Source organism: Podarcis liolepis, assembly GCF_965112155.1.
Source record: "Podarcis liolepis genome assembly, chromosome: 4".
Classification (NCBI taxonomy): domain Eukaryota; kingdom Metazoa; phylum Chordata; class Lepidosauria; order Squamata; family Lacertidae; genus Podarcis; species Podarcis liolepis.
This window is the reverse complement of record NC_139558.1, coordinates 97,011,849-97,033,914: the sequence shown is the minus strand read 5'-3', so window position 1 is coordinate 97,033,914 and position 22,066 is coordinate 97,011,849. Positions and strand designations below refer to the sequence as shown.

The 22,066-nt window shown below is 47.8% G+C and overlaps 2 protein-coding genes across 4 annotated transcripts in view; both read left to right on the top strand.

The window, feature by feature from the left end:
* CAPN5 (calpain 5) overlaps positions 1 to 22,066 on the top strand; it is an 85,798-nt gene that overhangs the window by 53,527 nt on the left and 10,205 nt on the right. For all 3 annotated transcript variants that reach the window (XR_014525183.1, XR_014525184.1, XM_083499644.1), the window contains exons 4-8: positions 15,189 to 15,397; positions 17,418 to 17,610; positions 18,306 to 18,499; positions 20,645 to 20,722; positions 21,798 to 21,993. Coding sequence is in view for 1 of the 3 variants with exons in the window: in XM_083499644.1 (XP_083355770.1) it covers positions 15,189 to 15,397; positions 17,418 to 17,610; positions 18,306 to 18,499; positions 20,645 to 20,722; positions 21,798 to 21,993 (870 nt within the window). In the remaining 2 variants the exon portion in view is untranslated. The remainder of the gene's footprint in view (positions 1 to 15,188; positions 15,398 to 17,417; positions 17,611 to 18,305; positions 18,500 to 20,644; positions 20,723 to 21,797; positions 21,994 to 22,066) is intronic.
* Positions 38 to 1,446, top strand: OMP (olfactory marker protein). The gene has a single exon (XM_083500070.1). It carries the CDS (start codon positions 569 to 571, stop codon positions 1,046 to 1,048), a length of 480 nt encoding a protein of 159 aa, XP_083356196.1. The 5' UTR covers positions 38 to 568; the 3' UTR covers positions 1,049 to 1,446.

The window sequence follows — 22,066 nt, the reverse complement described above, 5'->3', positions numbered from 1 at the left end:
GCGTCAGATGAACAGGACGCAGGGGGGAAGAATATGGGGCTGTTTCCAGCATGAGCCTAGGCTTCTTTACATGCGTCGATGCCATACGGGGTGAGCAGAGAGGAAACCTGCTTCCCCCTTCTGAATTTCCAGCATATGCCCCTCGCCCCTGCCCCATCCCAAGAGGCAGGCCCCATCCGAGGCACATAGGAGACCTCGTTTAAACCTGACCGAGAATGCCACGTGCCTCGTTTGGGAATGGTCACTAGGCGCGTTGCCAGGGAAGCTGACATCAGAGGCTGCATCCCCTATAGATTTATCGCACAGCGTCGGGATCCGTCCCTCGCCTGCAAATGAGGCGCGGGCACCCAGAGGAAAGCCCCCGAGGGTGCTTCGCGTCACCGAAGCAAGTTGCCTAGCACCGCTGGGACAGGGGAGGGCCGGCCAGAGAGAGAGAGAGAGAGAGGAAGAGTTTGCAAACAGTGTCATATTTTTCTTCCTACGTCTCGGACGCTCGGAGGAAGACAGAGAGGCAGTGCTGCAAAACACGGCCGAGGGGAAGGGAGGAGAGGGCAAAACGAGGGTCTCGATGGCTTCGGAGGCGGCCGAGCTGGAGTTGCACTTGGTGCAGGACGTCGAACTGACCCGGTGCATGCGGCTGCGCGTTGAGAGCCTCCAGCAGAGGAACGAGAAACCGCAAGACGGGGAGAAGCTGCTGCAAGCCAACGAGTTCGTCTACCGGCTGGACTTCTCCCGCCAGCACGGCCTCCACTTCCTGCGCTGGAACGTGGTTCTGGAGAAGCCCGGAAAGGTCACCATCATCGGCACCTCCCAGCATTGGACGCCGGATCTCACCAATCTCATGCGCAGGCAGCTTCTGGAGCCTGTGGCCGTCTTCTGGAAGAAGGCAGGTGCCCAGGAGGTCGATTGGAACGAGGCTGATGCTCTGGAGTTTGGGGAGAGGCTGGTGGAGCTGGCCAGGATCCGGAAAGTCATGTATTTCCTCCTGGCGTACACAGACGGCCTGCAACCAGCCCAGCTCAAGTGCTCAGTCGTGTTCAAAGTCTGAGTTTGGCCTCTCTTGCCCTCCCAACTTCCTTAACTTTCTCCCCGCTGCTGTCAACTCTGTGGCTGCTTTCTCATTTTCTAAAACAAAATTGCACCGTGGATCCCGGGGCAGCTTATTTTCTCCTGCTTGCCACAGGTGCCTGCCTCAATTTGGGAAGTCTGCTTATTTCCTTCTATTTATTTCTTTGCTTCTCTAACTTGGAAGGCCACGCTTTTTCGACGCGCTTTCAACGTAGGATTCAGAGAAGCAGCTTAGGCAGCAAAGTTTCCTGCCGGGAAATGAGGTGCGTTTTCTGTTTTGAAGCTTTGGGACGGACCGACGCGCACACGGGCACAGACAGACCGCCGAGTCGAGAAATCCACGCAACGCTGGTGCAAAAAGACCCCCTGGCAATTGCAGAAGGCTGGATGAAGCAAGGGCACCCCTGGGTGGCTGACTCCCATCTTGCCCCAGTTCTTTACACCGGGAGAGCTGCACATCTGCACAGCTCTGACTACCCTCCAGAGCAAAGGGTATATCATGGAGCCAAGGACCTCATACATGGGACCGTTGGGATTTTATTTTCCTTTTGCCTCTTTTGAAGCAAGCTGGTAGTCCTCATGGGTTCTGGGAGATATAGCTTAAAGTAAGGGGTAAAAGGGGAAGAGTCCAGTGATGAAGATTTGTTGACTTATTTCTTTTCATCTCCCCCCTCCACCCTCACTCCGGCAACCCGCAGTTAGAGCATTTTTATCACATAGTTATAGATATCTCCGCCCCCCCCTAACCCCCCCCCCACATATACAGTGTTTAGCATGAAGTAGGTGTTGTTGTTTAATCGTGTGCGACTCTTCGTGACCCCCTGGACCAGAGCACGCCAGGCATTCCTGTCTTCCACTGCCTCCCGCAGTTTGGTCAGACTCATGTTAGTAGCTTCAGGAACACTGTCCAACCTTCTCGTCCTCTGTCGTCCCCTCCTCCTTGTGCCCTCCATCTTTCCCAACATCAGGGTCTTTTCCAGGGAGTCTTCTCTTCTCATGAGGTGGCTAAGTACTGGAGCCTCAGCTTCAGGATCTGTCCTTCCAGTGAGCACTCAGGGCTGATTTCCTTCAGAATGGATAGGCTTGATCTTCCATAGCTTTAACTGTATGGACCTTTGTTGGTAAGGTGATGTCTCTGCTTTTTAAGATGCTGTCTAGGTTTGAAGTAGGTACCACTTTGCAAATTGGGAGCCGAGGCTCAGAGAAAAGAACCTGGTTTCCTGGTGATCTGTGGCTGGGGGGTGAATTAAGTCGCCCCCCCCAAGATCACATTTCCCCTCTCCTGTACCCCTAAGAGTTAATTATTCCCTGCCTTTTGGAAACAAGAGAGCCTGCCCCAGTTGCACAAGGTGTATAAAATCTTATAAATGTAAAACTACTTTCTTTTTAAAAAGCATTTGCAGATTGGAGCTGTTGGAACTTACTGGAAATTTATTCTTTAGGCGGGAGGCAGAAATGGAAGCCTGCTGCTATAAAAACCAATGTTTCTGTGCATCTGAGAATCCTTCTGCCAGTGAATCTGGATTTTTATTTATTCGTTCATCCATTCCCTTGTGGCTGTATTTATTTTTTGTTTGTTTGTTTGTTTCCTTACGGCTGTAGCTCACTCCTCAACTTCTTCAGGTAGAGCTGGGACCACCTTTCTCCCTGACACCTTTGCAGAGTTGCTGCTGCTGCTGCCAGTCCGTGCAGACATTTCTGAGCTAGATGGCTCTGGCTTGCCATGAGGCAGCTTCCTAAGTTCTTAATCTTTGAGACATTTTCCCAACCGCCCTGGCCGCAGGTGTTCAGTCGCTCAAAGCTTTTGATAATCCCATTGAAGAAACTGGAATACGAGCCCCTTCCCAGTTGGAGAAACGGAAAATAGCATGTATATTCCGCTCTCATGTTTTTTCAAAATATCAAAAGCAAAGATCTTTCGCGGTCCCGCAAGGCCTCAGTGGTGGTTTGTTTTTTCCAGCAAGGCTTCCCTGCTCATGAGCATCCTTCCCTGAGGCCAAATGGAAGCAGATTTTTGCCGCTCTGGTTCCTGTTAGGTTGTGACAAAGTCGTTGCCCCCTTTTTGTGCAGAGTGGGTCGAAGGGAAGTAAATAAAAAGAGTGGAACAGAGGAGTTATTAGGGGTGACCCGTGAGAACAGGGCCCCAGATCTCCTGTCTCCCCCCTCCTTTTTAAAAAATTGAATTATAAACACAGGAGGCTGCCTTGTCATAGAATTGAGTCGGAATCTCCTTGTAATTTGAATCCACGGGTCTGGGTTCGAGTCCTGCTGTCCGCAGCAGCAGAAAACAAGCTCGCTCCATCCTTCAGGTATTTGAAGATGACTATCGTATCACCTCTCAGTCTCCTCTTATCTGGGCCAAACCTACCCACCTCCTTCAACCGTTCCTCATCAGGCTCGGTTTCCAGACCCTTGATCATCTTGGTCTTTGCACACTTTCCAGCTTGCCAACACCATTCTTAACAGTGGGGTGTGTCCAGTTAACTAGGGGGACTAAGCTCGGCCCCTAAATGTTCCCGGCAAATTAGAGTATGAAAGTATTAAAGCCTGCCACCTCCTTCCCCAAACTTGGGAAGCTTCTGCCTGGCTTAGGGAAGGAGGCACGATGCTCTTGCATGCAATGGCAGGACGTCAAAAATGTCATGTGTGCAATGTTGCCCCCCCCCCAAAGCAGGGCAAGTGGTCAGGGATGATGGGAGTTGTAGTCTCAAAACATCTGGAGGGCCGAGGTTAGGGAAACCTGAATTAACACATGCAAATTTTACGCCATGGACCTGCATCCCAAGTGCTTTGTTTGTTTGTTTGTTTGCAAAGCCCCTAGGGGCGGAGTCTTCCAAGGCCAGGGGGAGGAGCCTAAAACTTTCTCCTTGCTTTTTGTGTGTGTGCAAAGGTTGTCCTGAATGGGCTTCCGTAGCACCACGTCCTTGGGTGCCTGGTGGTGCCACGAGATGCGACTGCAATATGTGCGCCTGGATCTATATATTCCTTTTCTGGTGCTGTGGCTTTTGGGGGGCCAGGCCATTAGCTCAGCACCTCCCTTTGCAGAGTGTGGGCCCTCCTAGATCTATGGCTTTTCTGCAGCTCAGCTGCCGATTTCAATTTCTCAGCGACGTCCAGCATCTCTGTGAGCTTCCAGATCGCTTTATAAGTAATGGCATTCGTGAACCGGTGGCTTTCGTGTGCCTTGAAAAGTTCCACAGTCTTCGGCCGGCCATCGTTTGCTTGCTTGAGAAACAATTAGCCCTTTGGGGAAATAATTGGAAAGGAAATGCGCCGTGAAGCTTGGCTCCGCTAACTTCTGTGCTGAGGGTTCATCAGCAGGTGGTTTGCCCCGGGGTCACAATCCTGCCTCAAATGACACAACAATCTATGGCAATTGCACTTTTTAAAATATATCGCCATTGCATTTAAATGCGCCCATCTGCAATGTAGCAGCCTGTACTCTCAAAGCTTCCTTCAGAATAACCTTTTTGTGTAAAAAAAATATTGTAATAAAAGATAAATATATATATATTATTATTTGGAACGCAATTTCCAGCTCGTGATCTTTTTTTTATTATAAGGGTGAGGTCCTCTTTTGACTGTCCCTTGTTGGTTTCAGAATATCGGGGTGCTGCCTTTGCATTTAAAAACGACACCGGAATTGTGCCGTGGTTGAAAAACAACCGTAGCTATAACAACTACAGTGGTACCTCTGGTTACGTACTTAATTCGTTCCGGAGGTCCATACTTAACCTGAAACTGTTCTTAACCTGAAGCACCACTTTAGCTAATGGGGTCTTCCGCTGCTGCCACACCACTGCAGCGCGATTTCTGTTCTCATCCTGAAGCAAAGTTCTTAACCCAAGGTACTATTTCTGGGTTAGCGAAGTCTGTAACCTGAAGCGTCTGTAACCCGGGGCACCACTGTATAGGTTTTCTTAGTATATCGTAGAGCAGGAAGGGAGGGGATTCACTCGAGGCTGCTGTTCATCCCTGAAAGATGTCCAGCCTCTGCTTAAAGCTTGGGTAGCAGAGACCTGACCACAACCTTCCAAGAACCGGTCTCTTCCCCTGTCAATCAACTTTTGCCACTGGGAAGTTTCTTAACTGAACACTGCCCTTCCATTCTAGCTGTTCTCTCTGGAGGAACGGAAGGCAGATCTGCCCCATTGCCTGTGGGGTATCCTGTCAGGCACGGCCGGATTTAGGTTTGATGAGGCCCTCAGATACTGAAAGTAACAGGGCCCTTTATATGTCCAGCTGTCCTTTGTCAGCAACAAATGGTCACTGTTTTTTGTGTTGAATGGGTGGCGCTGTGGGTTAAACCACAGAGCCTAGGACTTGCTGATCAGAAGGTCGGCGGTTCGAATCCCTGCGACGGGGTGAGCTCCCGTTGCTCAGTCCCTGCTCCTGCCAACCTAGCAGTTTGAAAGCACGTCAAAGTGCAAGTAGATAAATAGGTACCGCTCCGGCGGGAAGGTAAACAGTGTTTCCGTGCACTGCTCTGGTTCACCAGAAGCGGCTTAGTCATGCTGGCCACATGTCCCGGAAGCTGTACGCCGGCTCCCTCGGCCAATGAAGCGAGATGAGCGCCGCAACCCCAGAGTCGTCTGCAATTGTACCTAATGGTCAGGGGTCCCTTTACCTTTACCTTTATATGCTAGATGGTAATTTATGGACCTAATAGGTATCTCAAGCCATTTGCACATGTTGACATGCAACCAGTCCATGCAGAATGGAGGCACCCTATATATAAAAAAGGTAAAGGACCCCTGACCATTAAGTCCAGTCTCGAACGACTCTGGGGTTGCAGCGCTCATCTCGCTTTACTGGCCAAGGGAGCCGGCCTTTTTCCGCATACAGTTTTTCTGGTCATGCGGCCAGCATGACTAAGCCGCTTTTGGCGAAACCAGAGCAGCGCAAGGAAACGCCGTTTACCTTCCCTTCAGAGTGGTACCTGTTTATCTACCTGCACTTTGACGTGCTTTTGAACTGCTAGGTTGGCAGGAGCAGGGACCGAGCAACGGGAGCTCATTCCAGTCACAGGGATTCGAACCACCGACCTGATCAGCAAGCCCAAGGCTCAGTGGTTTAGACCACAGTGCCACCCACGTCCCCTATATAGAAATGAGCAAGCCAGTGATATTTTAGGGAGCAGGCTAGCAGGTGGCGCACATTACTTACATCATAGGAGCCTGCAAAACACAAAACACTGCTGTATGTAGGTTTTATTTTATTTGTTTTTTATCTTATATTTTGGAAATGTACATCCAGTGTTTTTTTCCTTTAATGTTTTTGTGGGGGCCCCAAGAGAGTGGGGCCCTAAGCTGTAGCTTGTTTAGCTTATACAGTGGTGCCTCGCAAGACGAAAACAATCCGTTCTGTGATTCTCTTCGTCTAGCGGTTTTTTCGTCTTGCGAAGCAACCCTATTAGCGGCTTAGCAGATTAGCGCTATTAGCGGCTTAGCAGATTAGCAGCTTAGCGGCTAAAAGGCTATTAGCGGCTTAGCGGATTAGAAAAGGGGGGGAGCGGAAAAAAATAGGAACACTCGCAAGACGTTTTCGTCTTGCGAAGCAAGCCCATAGGGAAATTCGTCTTGCGAAGCAGCTCAAAAACGGAAAACCCTTTCGTCTAGCGGGTTTTCCATCTTGCGAGGCATTCATCTTGCGGGGCACCACTGTACGTAAATCTGGCACTGACCGCCAGAGTACTTGAAAGAGGCTGTTTTGTCTCCCCTTAACTTTTTTTACGCAGGGGTCTGGTAGTCAGGTACCCTGAATGCAGAGGTTTGCGATTAGGGGAGGGGGCACGGGGGGGGGTATTTTGCTTCCAAAGCCCTTCTGACCTCACATCCGCATGGTACCTTTGAAGCATTCCGGCTGTAGCTTCCACCAGAGATTCCAGAGATTTTTTATGTGAGAATGTCAGGAATTGTATTTAAAAAAAACACCAAAAACCCTTTCTTTCATTTTTAAAAATCAAAAGAAAGCATCAATTAAACATTACATCCAAGTATTCAAAAATAAAAGTAAAAAATACATAAAAAGGGAAAATATAAAAGGGGGGGAAGGGGAGGGAGAGCACAAAAAAGAACATGTACACAAAATTATTCCAAGGATACAAACAGTAATTTGAAGATCCTATATGCCAGGTTTTCAGAAAGAAATACATTTATAAACTTTCTTTTCTTTCTCTTTCTTTCTTTCTTTCTTTCTTTCTTTCTTTCTTTCTTTCTTTCTTTCTTGTCATTTTCTTTCTGTTCCGGAAAACTAGTTTCAATCCCTGCTATATTAGTTTCTCGAGGGAACTTCTCTTAAGTAACAAATGTTCTGTATTTATTTATTAAAATCACCCCCCCCCCCCGGGAATCGTAGTCCTGTGAGGGGTTACCTAACAAGTCTCAGCATTCTGCAATTCCCGTGATTATTATTTTTTTGAGGGGGGAAGCCTTGACAGGCCCCCTCTCCCTGTTGAACTTCTGACACTTGTTGAAGACAGCAGAAGTATTTTTTATGGCTCCAACTGAATTTACACTTATGGCACACTGCTTAGAGGCTACAGTGTAAAGCAGTATATATTTTAAAAAATAAATGCAACACCCCAGAATCTCTGACCATTGACCATGCTAGCTTGGGGGGTGGGATGGATGGGATTTCTAGTAATCCACCGACATCTGGAGTGGCACAGATTTGCCCCATCCTTGGTCTGCAGCGACATTTGCCCCTGAGATGCAGATGTGGCTCATTGGGTTTCTAGGGGTCGTGTCCACAAAGCCACTTCCGAGCTTGAGAGGAGGTGGGGTTGCGGGCTTCACACCCTCCCCACATGTGCAGGGGCTGGCTCATAGCCCCCGCGAGACTAGGGGAATCCTCGGACACTTCATCTCCCTTGCCAGCCAATCGGCTGGCCCGGGAGGCGTGGCCCGCGCTATTTAGGGCCCGCGTGGCCGAAGATTTCCCTTTTTCCACGCTCCATCTGATCAGGTTTTCTCGCCTGCCCGCCCTTTAAGGTTTCCCTTTGACCTTGCTATGGACTTCGGTTGGTCGCTGTCAAGGGGCCCGGTACGAATTTTTTACCACTCGGCAAATTGGCACCGGCCATTTGGTTTTTCGCCTACCTCGTAGCAAATTGTCACAACTTTCTTGGCATTGGCAGTTAGGCATTGGTAAGGGTATTGTTATGCAGATTGGGGGGGGGGGAAGCGCCATCACCTTCCCCCATATCGAAGGGTAGTCCGAGAAAGGATTCTGGGGGGTGTTGCCCCGTCCGAAGCCTATGGACTCCCCCTACTGGTGGTTAACCCTTGCCGGTCTTCAAGCAATCAGGCTGAAGCCGGTTAGTCGATAGGACCAATGCCTAAGCCAATACCACTCAATTCCTGCAATCAACAAAGTTGTGGCCTATTTCGCCCATTAACCTAAAATACTGCTGTCTTGTGTTTTCATTTCTGAGGGGGAGGCGGGAACTCGCCACGCAACGATCGCCGTGCAAAAAAAGATCAGCGCATTCACTTTAAACTCTCCTTCCTAAAGGAGAGGAATTCCTTTAGCAATCTGAGATGACGTTTTGGTTTCCTCCCTGGGACTTCGTAGTCCTTTGCTTAAAACATAAAAAATGCCTTAAATTCACTTTAATTTTAGATTGGGGTTCTTTTAGAAAGCGATACTTTAAAAAGTCTTGTTGTTGTTTTCTTACACCAAAAAATCATTTTTAAATTTATGTTTGATTTGATTTTTTTAGCGATTTGCTCCATTTCACCGTGTTAAGGCTGTCCTTTGACACACAGTTCAAATATTTTTGCGTTGACACTCCCCCTATGCCCTGCATCTTTCTCCCCCTTTATTAATATATGGCTCTTGGATATCGGCATCAATATTAAACAGATTTCTTCTCCATATGCCTCTCTCTGGCATTGAGCGGGGCATATTTCTTCTGTATTTACAATGCATCAGTAGCTAATGGACTAATGGACCTTTCAGGGGTTACGTTTACAATGGATTTGCCCCCTTTCTCTGACCGCAAGAAGCTATTAGCGATTCCACATTTGCTTTTATCTAGATCTTCCTGAGAGAGGGCTAGGAATCTTTCAGCCAGTCATTGCTAGTATATCTGGCACTGCCAAGAAAAGCGTTTTTACCCTGCCCTTCGGCCAAAAAAGATTCTTGGAGCCATTCGCAGTTCAGTAACAAGCAAGGCCATCTCTGCCACTCAGGCATAGGTAAAGGTAAAGGGACCCCTGACCATGAGGAAGCCGGCATACAGCTTCCGGATCATGTGGCCAGCATGCCTAAGCCGCTTCTGGCGAACCAGAGCAGCGCACGGAAATGCCATTTGCCTTCCCGCCAGAGTGGTACCTATTTATCTACTTGCACTTTGAGGTGCTTTTGAACTGCTAGGTTGGCAGGAGCTGGGACTGAGCAACGGGAGCTCACCCTGTCGCGGGGATTCGAACCGCCGACCTTCTGATCAGCAAGTCCTAGGCTCTGTGGTTTAACCCACAGCGCCACCCGCGTCCCATGCCACTCAGGCATACAATCTAACAAAAAGGGGGAAATGAATGAGGAAGAAAGAGGGAAACAAGCAAACTTGGGTTCTTGGAGTGACTCACAGTCCAGTAACAAACAAGACCATCACAGGCTCACAATCTTAAAAAAAAAGGCACGACACAAAAGGAAAAAATACTGAGGAGGGAAGAGGAAAACAAGGAAACTTGGGCACTTCATTCTTGATGCGGCCAAGATTCTTACAATAAAGGTCTTGACAGACCCCAACAAAGTTGTTGACTGCTGCAGTAATCTTCCTCGGTGCAATGCAGCTGGAATTTATTGATCTTTGCTCTTCTGGCTGGAATCTGCTGGTTCCTTTGGCCTGACCCCCATAGCGGTTCCAGCGTTAGTCAGGGAATATGCCTGGAACATTTTCCAAGGCCCAAGCCATAGGGATGTGTGCTAAGTCCCTACCTGTATTCATTGTATACATACAACTGTGTATCATCTGACCCATCTACTGCAATTATTAAGTTTGCCGAGGACACCACCATAATGGGTTTAATAACAGGTGGAGACAAATCAGCGTATAGTGGGGAGGTCCAAAAAATATCTCCATGGTGCCTAGGGAACAACTTGCACCTTAATATCAGCAAGACAAAGGAGATGGTGTTGGACCTTGGGAGGAAGAGAGGAGAACTAGCCCCGCTGTACATCGGGGAGGGATGTGTGGAGAGCCTCTTCCTTTAAATTCCTAGAAGTTTATCTCAGTGAAGACCTTAAAGGTAAAGGGAACCCTGACCATTAGGTCCAGTCATAACCGACTCTGGGGTTGCAGCGCTCATCTTGCTTTATTGGCCGAGGGAGCCGGCGTACAGCTTCTGGGCCATGTGGCCAGCATGACTAAGCCGTTTCTGGCAAACCAGAGCAGCGCATGGAAACGCTGTTTACCTTCCCGCCAGAGCGGTACCTATTTATCTACTTGCAGTTTTACATGCTTTCGAACTGCTAGGTTGGCAGGAGCAGGGACCAAGCAACAGGAGCTCACCCCATTGTGGGGATTCGAACCGCCGAACTTCTGATCGGCAAGTCCTAGGCTCTGTGGTTTAACCCACAGCGCCACCCGCATCCCTTAGTGAAGACCTTACTTGGAAAACAAATAAAACCCAGGTGGTTAAGAAAGCCCAACAGAGACTCCATCTCCTCAGAGTATTGCGGAAGAACGATGTCAATCAACATTTGATGATCTCCTTCTATCGGTCCACAATAGAAAGTGTGATACGCTGGTTTGACATCATCTGATAGAAAGTGCCTACAGAGGGTGGTGAATACAGCACAAGATATTATGGACTGTCCTGTGAATCCGCTGGATGAAATAGCGGAAGAACGTTGCCTCAGGAGAGTGAGGAAAATTCCCAGGATTGATTCACACCCTGGCCGGCACTTTCTTGATCTCCTGCCCTCGGGCAGAAGATATAGAAGCATGATAGTCGCACCAACAGGGTAAAGAATGGCTTCTATCCTTGGGCTGTTAGGCTGCTGAATGAAAAGATAACAAGAGGGCAACTGACTTTCGGGTTTGGTGGGTGTGCGTCAGTAAATGAGGGGAATTAAGACTAAGAGAGCTGAGTGGGGGGTGCTTGTGTAATCTCACTGTATACAAGTTGTACAAGTGACAATAAAGTATTTCAGTTCAATTTCAATACTGCTTGATTGTTTTTTCCCCCAATGCAGTGCCTTTCGCGAGCCCAAGGCATCTTGCAAAAACAATGCAAAATTGACCCGCCTGGAAAGAGAGACCAAGTTAACAAGCCGAGCACGGCAGGTGGAAGAGATTAAAAGTGTCACAAAAATAGAGGCCAGCTAGATCAGTTCCTGAGAAACGTAAAAGTTCTCCCACCTACTGTGAAATGCTTTCCTGGAGGGAGGGATCCAGTGGATTCCCTGGGGTTTGGAATTATACCATGCAGCTGCAGCAACGGGCATAGACTGTTCACTAAATCTGACCAGCTGCACTTCAGATGATGGTGGTATAGAATCATAGAATAGGGGAATTGCAGAGTTGTAAGGGTTCCTGAGGGCCATCTAGTCCAACCCCTTCAATGCTGGAATCTCAGCTAAAGTATCCATGACAGATGGCCACCCAACCTCTGCTTGGAAACCCTTGGGGTCCCATCAAACCCTACAATTCTATGATCTGATTGGATAAGGCAGGCTTAAGGTGGTCCATGAAGTTTATGGTCCTATTCGGTGGGCTGGTGTGGAGGACTCCCTGGTCCTGAATGGGGTAACTGTGCCCCTGAAGGACCAGGTGTGCAGCCTGGGAGTCATTCTGGACTCACGGCTGTCCAGGGAGGTGCAGGTCAATTCTGTGTCCAGGGCAGCTGTTTACTAGCTCCATCTGGTACACAGGCTGAGACCCTACCTGTCCACGGACTGCCTCGCCAGAGTGGGGCATGCTCTAGTTATCTCCTGCTTGGACTACTGCAATGCGCTCTACATGGGGCTACCTTTGAAGGTGACCTGGAAAATACAACTAATCCAGAATGCAGCAGCCGGACTGGTGACTGGGAGTGGCCGCCGAGACAATATAACACCGGTCCTGAAAGATCTGTATTGACTCCCAGTACGTTTCCGGGCACAATTCAAAGTGTTGGTGCTGACCTTGAAAGCCCTAAATGGCCTCGGTTCAATAGACCTGAAGGAGTGTCTCCACCCCATTGTTCAGCCCGGACACTGAGGTCCAGCTCCGAGGGCCTTCTGGCAGTTCCCTCACTGCAAGTGAGGTTACAGAGAACCAGGCAGAAGGCCTTCTCGGTGGTGGCGTCTGCCCTGTGGAACACCCTCCCAGCAGATGTCAAGGCAATAAACAACTATTTTACTTTTCAAAGACAATTGAAGGCGGCCCTGTTTAGGGAAGTTTTTAATGTCTGATGCTGTATTGGTTTTAATATTCAGTTGGAAGCTGCCCAGAGTGGGGTATAAACAGTGGCGTAGCGTGGGGGGTGCAGGGGGGGCCGGCCGCACTGGGCGCAACATCTGGGGGTTAGGGTTAGGGTGCGCAAATCCACTGGTTAGGGGCGCAAATCCACGGGTTAGGGGGCGCAAATTGCTTGCCTTGCCCCGGGTGCTGACAACCCACGCTACGCCACTGGGTATAAATAAAAATAATAAATACCCCAAATGGGCGGGCTATAAATAATAAATTATTATTATTATTATTATTATTATTATTATTATTATTATTATTATGAAGCCAAATACTTCTTAGGAACAGATATACTTCCCCCCCTTTTTATTTCTGACATAGAGGTGAATATCAATGCTTCTGTAGCACCATCAGCACACAAGAGGAAGGCATTGTTGAGGGTCAGCAAACCCCAAAATTTGCAGGAACACAGAAACACAAATCTTTAGGGAAAACAGTGAAGGCTCGGTGTGCTCAGTATCTACAGAATACCAGCTGACCAGTGGTGGGGATGGAATGGAGTACGTTGAGAAGAAGCACTCATTTTATCACGGTTCCCCATTGTTTTTAAGATTTCCCAAATTGTGTCCTTTTGCCAGCAAGCCTCCAAATGGGGCTTTCTGGAGGCACCTGCAGGCAGAAAGTAAGTACAGCATGTGAAAGAAACACTGGAGATCGATTGATAGGATTAATGTAGAAGATGATTTGCTCGAAGGCTGATGGGCAAGGAAGAACACTCCAATATTGCACATTGGAAAGAAGATAAGGTTTACCAGAGAAGAATGGCAGATCAAGTTGATGGATTATGCCGAAATGGCTAAAATGACCAGAAGAATCAGAAATCAGGAAGATCAACATTTTAATAAGGAATGGGGAATTTTTTAAATAATTTATCTTAAAAACCATTGTAAACGGTTAAAATTATTAGTAGGATTGGAATAACACTTGTAGTTTAATGGTGAATTTTGGACACAATGGAGAGGTAAAAGATTTGGATTGTTATAAAAGATGCAGGAGGAAATGATTAACAACAGGACCCACAAAGGGGAGGATGGAAGTCTAGGTGACTCCCTGGAATCTTGTTTTTAATGTTGTATTATGTTGGATATGTGATTGTAAAATTTTAATCTGAAAAACAAAATAAGTAAATTTATGTGATAAATATTCCACATTCCCTCGCACATTCTATATTAACTGTGCAAGGTCCCTCTCCCATTAATGGGATTTTTTTCTGGAAGCTGCAGCATACTAATAGAATTCCCTCTTGCCCTTGTAACTTAAGGAGCCCATGTGGTGTAGTGATTAGAGCAGGCATAGGCAAACTCGGCCCTCCAGATGTTTTGGGACTACAACTCCCCATCATCCCTGCCCGCTGGTCCTGTTAGCTAGGGATGGTGGGAGTTGTAGTCCCAAAACATCTGGAGGGCCGAGTTTGCTTATGCCTGGGTTGGAGGGTTGGATTAGGACCTTTTTAGGCTGGGGTTCAAATGTCCACTCAGACACCATGCGCCAGTCACGCTGCCTCTCGACCTACCTTGAAGGGTTGTTGTTGCGGGGGATTAAGTGAGGAGGAGGCAGAACCACATCTGCCACCTCAAGCTCTTTGAAGAAGAAGGCAGAATGTTAAAGCAATAATTAACAAATAATAATAATAGTAATAATAATAATTTATTATTTATACCCTGCCCATCTGGCTGGGTTTCCCCAGCCACTCTGGGCGCCTTCCAACAAAATATTAAAATACAATAGTCCGTCAAGCATTAAAAGCTTCCCTAAACAGGGGTGACAGCAGTCATGAAATTAAAAGATGCCTGCTTCTTGGGAGAAAAGCAATGACAAACCTAGACAGCATCTTAAAAAGCAGAGACATCACCTTACCAACAAAGGTCCGTATAGTTCAAGCTATGGTTTTCCCAGTAGTGATGTATGGAAGTGAGAGCTGGACCATAAAGAAGGCTGATTGCCGAAGAACTGATGCTTTTGAATTATGGTGCTGGAGGAGACTCTTGAGAGTCCCATGGACTGCAAGAAGATCAAACCTCTCCATTCTGAAGGAAATCAGCCCTGAGTGCTCACTGGAAGGACAGATGCTGAAGCTGAGGCTCCAATATTTTGGCCACCTCATGAGAAGAGAAGACTCCCTGGAAAAGACTCTGATTTTGGGAAAGATGGAGGGCACAAGGAGAAGGGGACGACAGAGGACGAGATGGTGGGACAGTGTTCTCGAAGCTACCAGCATGAGTTTGACCAAACTGCGGGAGGCAGTGGAAGACAGGAGTGCCTGGCATGCTCTGGTCCATGGGGTCAAGAAGAGTCGGACACGACTAAATGACTAAACAACAACAAAACAGGGCTGCCTTCAGATGCCTTCTAAAAGTTAGACAGTTGTTTTTCTCTTTGACATCTGGCGGGAGGGCGTTCCACAGGGCGGGTGCCACCACCGAGAAGGCCCTCTTCCTGGTTCCCTGTAACTTGGCTTCCCACAGCGAGGGAACCGCCAGAAGGCCCTCGGCGCTGGACCTCAGTGTCCGGGCAGAACGATCGGGGGGGGGGGGAGACGCTCCTTCAGTTAAACGTACCCCACTCTAGTGATATAATGCACTTTAATTCTAAAAAAAATGCTGGCAAACTCTGCTCGATGGCATAGGTACCTAACATGTCTCTTTCCTTCTCCCCGACGCAGGTCATCCCAGACTGGAAGGAGCAAGAGTGGTCGGCTGAGAAGCCGGAGAACTATGCCGGCATCTTCCACTTCCAGTTCTGGCGGTTCGGCGACTGGGTGGACGTGGTGATTGACGACCGCCTGCCCACGCTGCACAACCAGCTCATTTACTGCCACTCCAACTCCAAGAACGAGCTGTGGTGCGCGCTGGTGGAAAAGGCCTACGCCAAGTGAGTGAGGCAGCGTGGACTAGTGGTTAGAGTAGCTGGGCTACGTCCTGGGAGACCAGGGTTGAAATCCCCAATCGCCCATCACGAAGCTTTCCAGCCAGGGAAATGACTCCCATCTGAAGTCCTGGGGGGGGGGCTGCCAGTCAGTGTAGGCCTCACTGAGTTAGATGGACCGGAGGTCTGACTTGGCAGCTACTTGTTGTGTTCCTCTGGTTGTGAAATCCAGGCAGCATTCTCCCTATTTTGAGGGGCAGGGGGCTTATTGGGACATTGGCATTAGTATCTTTCCCTCTCCCTCGCGCTGCCCCACCAGCCATCTTTTCTTTAAAAAAGGTCGTTTGGCTATTTTCTGGATGACCTGGCCAGCAGCCATCATGTTTCTCTGTAATACCTCAATTCCAGACCATCATGCCCTGACAGTGTGTCGCCCTGGATACACCGTTGACAAAAATTAAAAAGATGCGAACTCATATTTCCCACTTGTTAACAAAGTCACTTCAATGACACAGAAAGAAAATAAATCCCGAAGGTAACTTGGCTGAGGAAACTGAACAAATCAATATACAGTAAAATTTGAGGAGAACCAATCAGAGGTTTTTGTCTTTCGTGGTTCAGGCCTTGTACGTAGCCAGGAAGACATTCAGTCAGACGTACAGAGGAAAGCCTCCCTCAGAACGATGCAGCCAATCCGAACGCTGCTCTGCCTGGCTATTAAGCATCGCCATCGCCTCCCTCTTGGTTCCCTGAGACTAGAATTAACCCTAAAGTTATGTGCAGAACGATCTCTGCTGCTGAACTTGCAACGCCTCTTGCCTCTAAGCATTTGCACCAGCTGTGTTTGCTATTAGAGGGCGTGATGTGTGGCATAGTGGTCTAAACCACTGAGCCTCTTGGACTTGCCGATTAGGAGGTCGGCGGTTCGAATCCTGGCGATGGATTGAGCTTCCGTTTCTCTGTCCCTGCTCCTGCCAACTTAGCAGTTCGAAAGCACACCAGTGCAAGTAGATAAATAGGTACCGCTGCAGCGGGAAGGTAAATGGCGTTTCCTTGCACTCTGGTTTCCATCATGGTGTCCTGTTGCGCCAGAAGCGGTTTAGTCCTGCTGGCCGCATGATCCGGAAAGCTGTCTGTGGACAAAGGCCGGCTTCCTCGGCCTGAAAGCGAGATGAGCACCACAACCCCATAATCACCTTGACTGGACTTAACCATCCAGGGATCCTTTAACTTTTACCTTTATGTGGCATAGTCTTGAGCTTATGCCATGGGTAGGCAAACTAAGGCCTGGGGGCTGGATGTGGCCCAATTGCCTTCTCAATCCGGCCTGCGGGCGGTCCGGGAATCAGTGTGTTTTTACATGAGTACAGTGGTGCCTCGCAAGACGAAATTAATTCGTTCCGCGATATTTTCCGTCTTGCGATTTTTTTCATCTTGCGAAGCACGGTGTCGGGAAAGTTTTGGAAAAGCTTCAAAAATCACCAGTCTTTAAAAACCTCAAAAAAGGCTACCACACCGCGTTCTATGAGCTGCTCCTCGAAGTCAAGTCGCAACTGTATTAACGGTGTTAAGAAAAAAGAAACAAACTTGCAAGACGTTTCCGTCTTGCGAAGCAAGCCCATAGGGAAAATCGTCTTGCGAAGCAGCTCAAAAAACAAAAAACCCTTTCGTCTACCGAGTTTTTTGTCTTGCGAGGCATTCATCTTGCGAGGTACCACTGTATAATATGTCCTTTTATTAAAAATGCATCCCTGGGTTATTTGTGGGGCCTGCCTGGTGTTTTTACATGAGTAGAATATGTGCTTTTATTTAAAATGTATCCCTGGGATATTTGTGGGGCATAGGAATTCCTTCATCTTTTTTTTCTTCAAAATATAGTCCGGCCCCCCACAAGGTCTGAGGGACAGTGGACCGGCCCCCTGCTGGAAAGGTTTGCTGACCCCTGGCTTACATCATGCCACTCCACAAACAGGGCATAATCTTTGTCGCGCCCCGTGTTCTTATTCTCCTCTTCCCCACTGCGTAGACTCTCGGGATGCTACGAGGCCCTAGACGGAGGCAACACAGCTGACGCTTTGGTGGACTTCACCGGCGGCGTCTCCGAACCCATCGACCTGCTGGAAGGCGGCTATGCGAACGACGAAGCCAAACGCAACGTCCTCTTTGAGCGGGTGTTGAAGGTCTACAACCGGGGAGGTCTCATCAGCTGTTCCATAAAAGTAAGGAGCCGGCAGTTCTTGTTGGCGTAACCGCAGGAGAGTGGGCCTGATCGTCTCCTGAATCTTAAGCGGTTCCCAAGAATCTGGCGCAAGATGTAAGCCATGCTTAACCCATTAGGGTTGGTGTCCACAGAACCACGGAATTGTAGAGTTGAATGGGACCACAGCGGCCGTCTAGTCCAACTCCCTGCAAAGCAGGAATATTCCACCCAACCTGGGACTCGAATCCGCAACCCTAAGATTAATAGGATACAATAGCCTATTAAACATTAAAAGCTTCCCTAAACAGGGCTGCCTTCAGATGTCTTCTAAAAGTCTGGTAGTAGCGTGTTGCGAAAGTAAAATGAAACGTAAAAACCACCACCAACAAAAAAACTTTAAATATTTTAGAGGCAGGGGACTCGTGAAGTCTTTAACAGGCACCAGAAGGCAGAATGCTATTTATTCCCCTTTGAAGAAGGGCATTCTGGTTTTGGTGCCACCACTGATCAGGCCCTGTTCTTCTGACTCACTTTTTCTGACGCCTCGGCGCTGTGGTGCTTGCGGAAATAATTCGTTGCCGAGCCTCGAGTGGAGGCTCACAGCTTTTTTCATCCTGGCTCCTTCACCTCCCCTCACCCTTTGCCAGTGTCCCTTGGGCGGATGTTTTTAAGTGCACTGTTTAATTATTGTGCTTCCTTTGTCCCCTCGGCAAGGCCACCTCTGCGGCCGACATGGAAGCCCGGCTGGACTGCGGCCTGGTCAAAGGGCACGCCTACGCTGTGACGGACGTGAGGAGAGTCCGCCTGGGCCACGGCCTGCTGTCCTACTTCAAGTCCGAAAAGCTCGATATGATCAGGCTGAGGAACCCCTGGGGGGAGAAAGAATGGAACGGACCCTGGAGTGACACGTGAGTATATCTGGGGGGAAAGCCCACTGGAAACGGGGGCCACCTTGTCTAAAAAGTTTTGGCCACGTTCCTACTGATGGGACAAACCAGTTCAGATGGTCCTTCCGTACAAAAAATAAAATAAAAACTGACCTCCCCGCACATAGAAGACTAGCCTGTCAGGGAAGAAAAGATGCTGGGCTGTTTTTTTTTTCCTCCCTGGCATTTACTTTGCTGTGTGGAAGGAGAGAGAGAGAGAGGCATCCCATAATATTATATTTTTAATTGTGGTCTCACTGACCCCCTGGAAGCATGTTGTGGACTGCTGGTGGCTCCCAACTTCATTGTTCCTCAGACAGATTGTATAAATACTATAGATATAAGCTGGTTCCACGCCCACACACCCACCCGGCCATTGTTTCCTTGAAATCAATAGAAAAAAATATGTACTGTATTTTTCCATGTATAAGATGACCCCATGTATAAGACGCCCCTATTTTTTGAGCCCAAAATTAAGAAATAAATTTATTTATATATTTCATTGCAACATTCCATGTATAAGACGACCCCCAATTTTAAACTTTAAAAAATTGGGGGGGAAATATAGTCTTATACATGGGGAAAAAACAGTAATATGTATGAGAAAAACAACCCATAACTACTTACTTACTTAAATTTGTATATTGCCCTTCATCCGAAGGTCATAGGGTAGTTTACTGCATAAATGCACCAATCAAAAGGCCAAATGCATAATAAAAACCAAACCAAACCCCATACTCCCCCCCCAAAAAAAACATTTAAAAGGACAGTGAATGTTAAAATTGATGGTAATTGCAGCCAGACAGGTTATAGCGAGTAATTGGAAAAATGCAGACGAGCTAGGCGTGAACCAACGGAGGGATAAATTGAAAAATATTATAATCTTAGAATATCTAACTGTGAAGATACATAAAAGGAAAGGGTTTAAGGTCAGCGAGGAGGAGGAGGATTGGTTTGAGAAGATACTGAATTACCATATTTTTCGCTCTATAAGACGCACCAGACCACAAGACGCACCTAGTTTTTGGAGGAGGAAAACAAGAAAAAAAATATTCTGAATCCCAGAAGCTAGAACAGCAAGAGGGATCACTGCACAGCTAAAGCAGCGATCCCTCTTGCTGTTCTGGCTTCTGGGATAGCTGCGCAGCCTGCATTCACTCCATAAGACGCACACACAATCCCCTTACTTTTTAGGAGGGAAAAAGTGAGTCTTATAGAGCAAAAAATACGGTATATGGGCAGGTTTGGACAATTTGGGGCAATTAAAATGTTAAAAGATAAATAAACCTTGTGGAGGGAGGAGTGTTAAGGTATATAGAATTGTACATGTGGTTGATTTGAATATGTTATTATTACTTATGTATTCTCAATGTATCAGCCGCCTGGGGGGTTTCACTATTTGTGCTTTGGTTGTTGGTAAAAAAAATTAAAAAGAAAGAAAAGAAAAAGGACAATGTATGTTAATCAGCCACAGGGCTTGTTGATGAGAAACATTTTCGCCTGGTGCCTCAGCCTTCTTTATGGTCCAGCTCTCACTTCCATACATCACTACTGGGAAAACCATAGCTTTAATTATACAGACCTTTGTTGGCAAGGTGATGTTTCTGCTTTTTAAGATGCTGTCTAGGTTTGCCATCGCCTTTCTCCCAAGAAGCAGGCGTCTTTTAATTTCATGGCTGCTGTCACCATCTGCAGTGATCATGGAGCCCAAGAAAGTAAAATCTCTCACTGCCTCCATTTCTTCCCCTTCTATTTGCCAGGAGGTGATGGGACCAGTGGCCATGATCTTCGTTTTTTTGATGTTGAGCTTCAGACCATATTTTGCGCTCTCCTCTTTCACCCTCATTAAAAGGTTCTTTAATTCTTCCTCACTTTCTGCCATCAAGGTTGTGTCATCTGCATATCTGAGGTTGTTGATATTTCTTCTGGCAATCTTAATTCCGGTTTGGGATTCATCCAGCCCAGCCTTTCTCATGATGAATTCTGCATATAAGTTAAATAAGCAGGGAGACAATATACAGCCTTGCCGTACTCCTTTCCCAGTTTTGAACAAAAAAATGTGTCATGTAACCACAGTTAATATGATTTCTGTGTTTCCCCTCATGTGTCCTCCTGCCGTTCCCGCAGCTCGGAGGAATGGCAGAAAGTCAGCAACAGCGAAAGAGAAAAACTGGGAATGACTGTCCAAGACGATGGGGAATTTTGGTGAGTTAACGTTGTGCATATGAAGCAAAAGCAGATGATTCTTTATCTCTCCCTCCATAGCCCAGTGCAACTCTCGGGTCTTTTCCTCAGAAAAAAAGCTGTTGACTTCCGAAATGTTCGAAAACCAAGGCGCAGGTTCTGATTGGTGCAGGTGCCCTGGAAACAATAACCGACAGCCGCATCGGACGTTTGGCTTCCAAAAAAACGTTCGAAAACTGGAACACTTACTTCCGGGTTTTCGTCGTTTGGGAACCAAGGTACTACTGTATACAGAATCATTGCTCCAGCTGTGGAAGTAGAGCAGAGCCATTGTGGCTTCTAGCCATCGATAGCTACTTCGCAGATCACAAAATCATAGAATTGTAGAGTTGGAGGGGCCTACGAGGGTCATCTAGTCCAACCCCCTTCTATGCAGGAATTTTTTGCCCATCCTGGGGCTCGAACCCACAACCTCAAGATGAAGACTCTCATGCAATCATCCTCAGATAGTGTTTCTGGGTCAGATTCAGTTAGCTGAAGTATCTTAAAGGTGGCACCACACCAGAAGAAAGGGATACAAGGCCCATTTAACCTGGCCAGGCTTTGAGTCGAGATTCGAACTCTTTACTTACTTATTATTGATTGAATTTATATACCACCCTATACCCGGGGGTCTCAGGGCAGTTCACGGAATAAAATCAAGATATAAAACCACAAAATACCTAATGAAAATAAAAACAACAACCCAATAACACCCCCTCAAAAAAAACAACACAACACCCAAATTTTGAAAGGGCATAGGATGTCAATCACATCAACCAAAGGCCTGGTTTAAAAGGAACATTTTTGCCTGGTGCCTAAAGGCGTATAATGGAGGCAACAGGCGAACCTCCCTGGGGAGAGAATTCCACAGACGGGGAGCCACTGCAGAGAAGGCTCTGTTCTCACATTGCCACCCTCTGGACCTCTCGAGGAGGAGGCACACGAAGGAGGGCCTCGGAAGATGATCTCAGGGTCCGGGTAGGTTCCTATGGAAAGAGGCTGTGCTTGAGGTATTGCGGTCCTGAGTCGAGATTCGAACTCTTCCCCACCACAGGATGACGTTTGAAGACTTCTGCAGGTACTTCACCGACATCATCAAGTGCCGCCTCATCAACACGTCGTACCTGAGCATCCATAAGACCTGGGAGGAGGTAGTCTTGCGGGGGGCCTGGACCAAGCACGAAGACCCCTTGAAGAACCGCTGTGGGGGCTGCGTCAACAACAGGGACACCTTCCTGCAGAACCCACAGGTGAGGCAGCAGTGAGTGGCAGGTGAGAGGGGGAGCAAGGTGTTCCTAAGGGGGCAATGCTTGTCTCTGCCAC

Bases quoted from the DNA above. Each gene is read 5' to 3' on its own strand.
- OMP (XM_083500070.1), top strand. From the start codon at position 569: ATGGCTTCGGAGGCGGCCGAGCTGGAGTTGCACTTGGTGCAGGACGTC.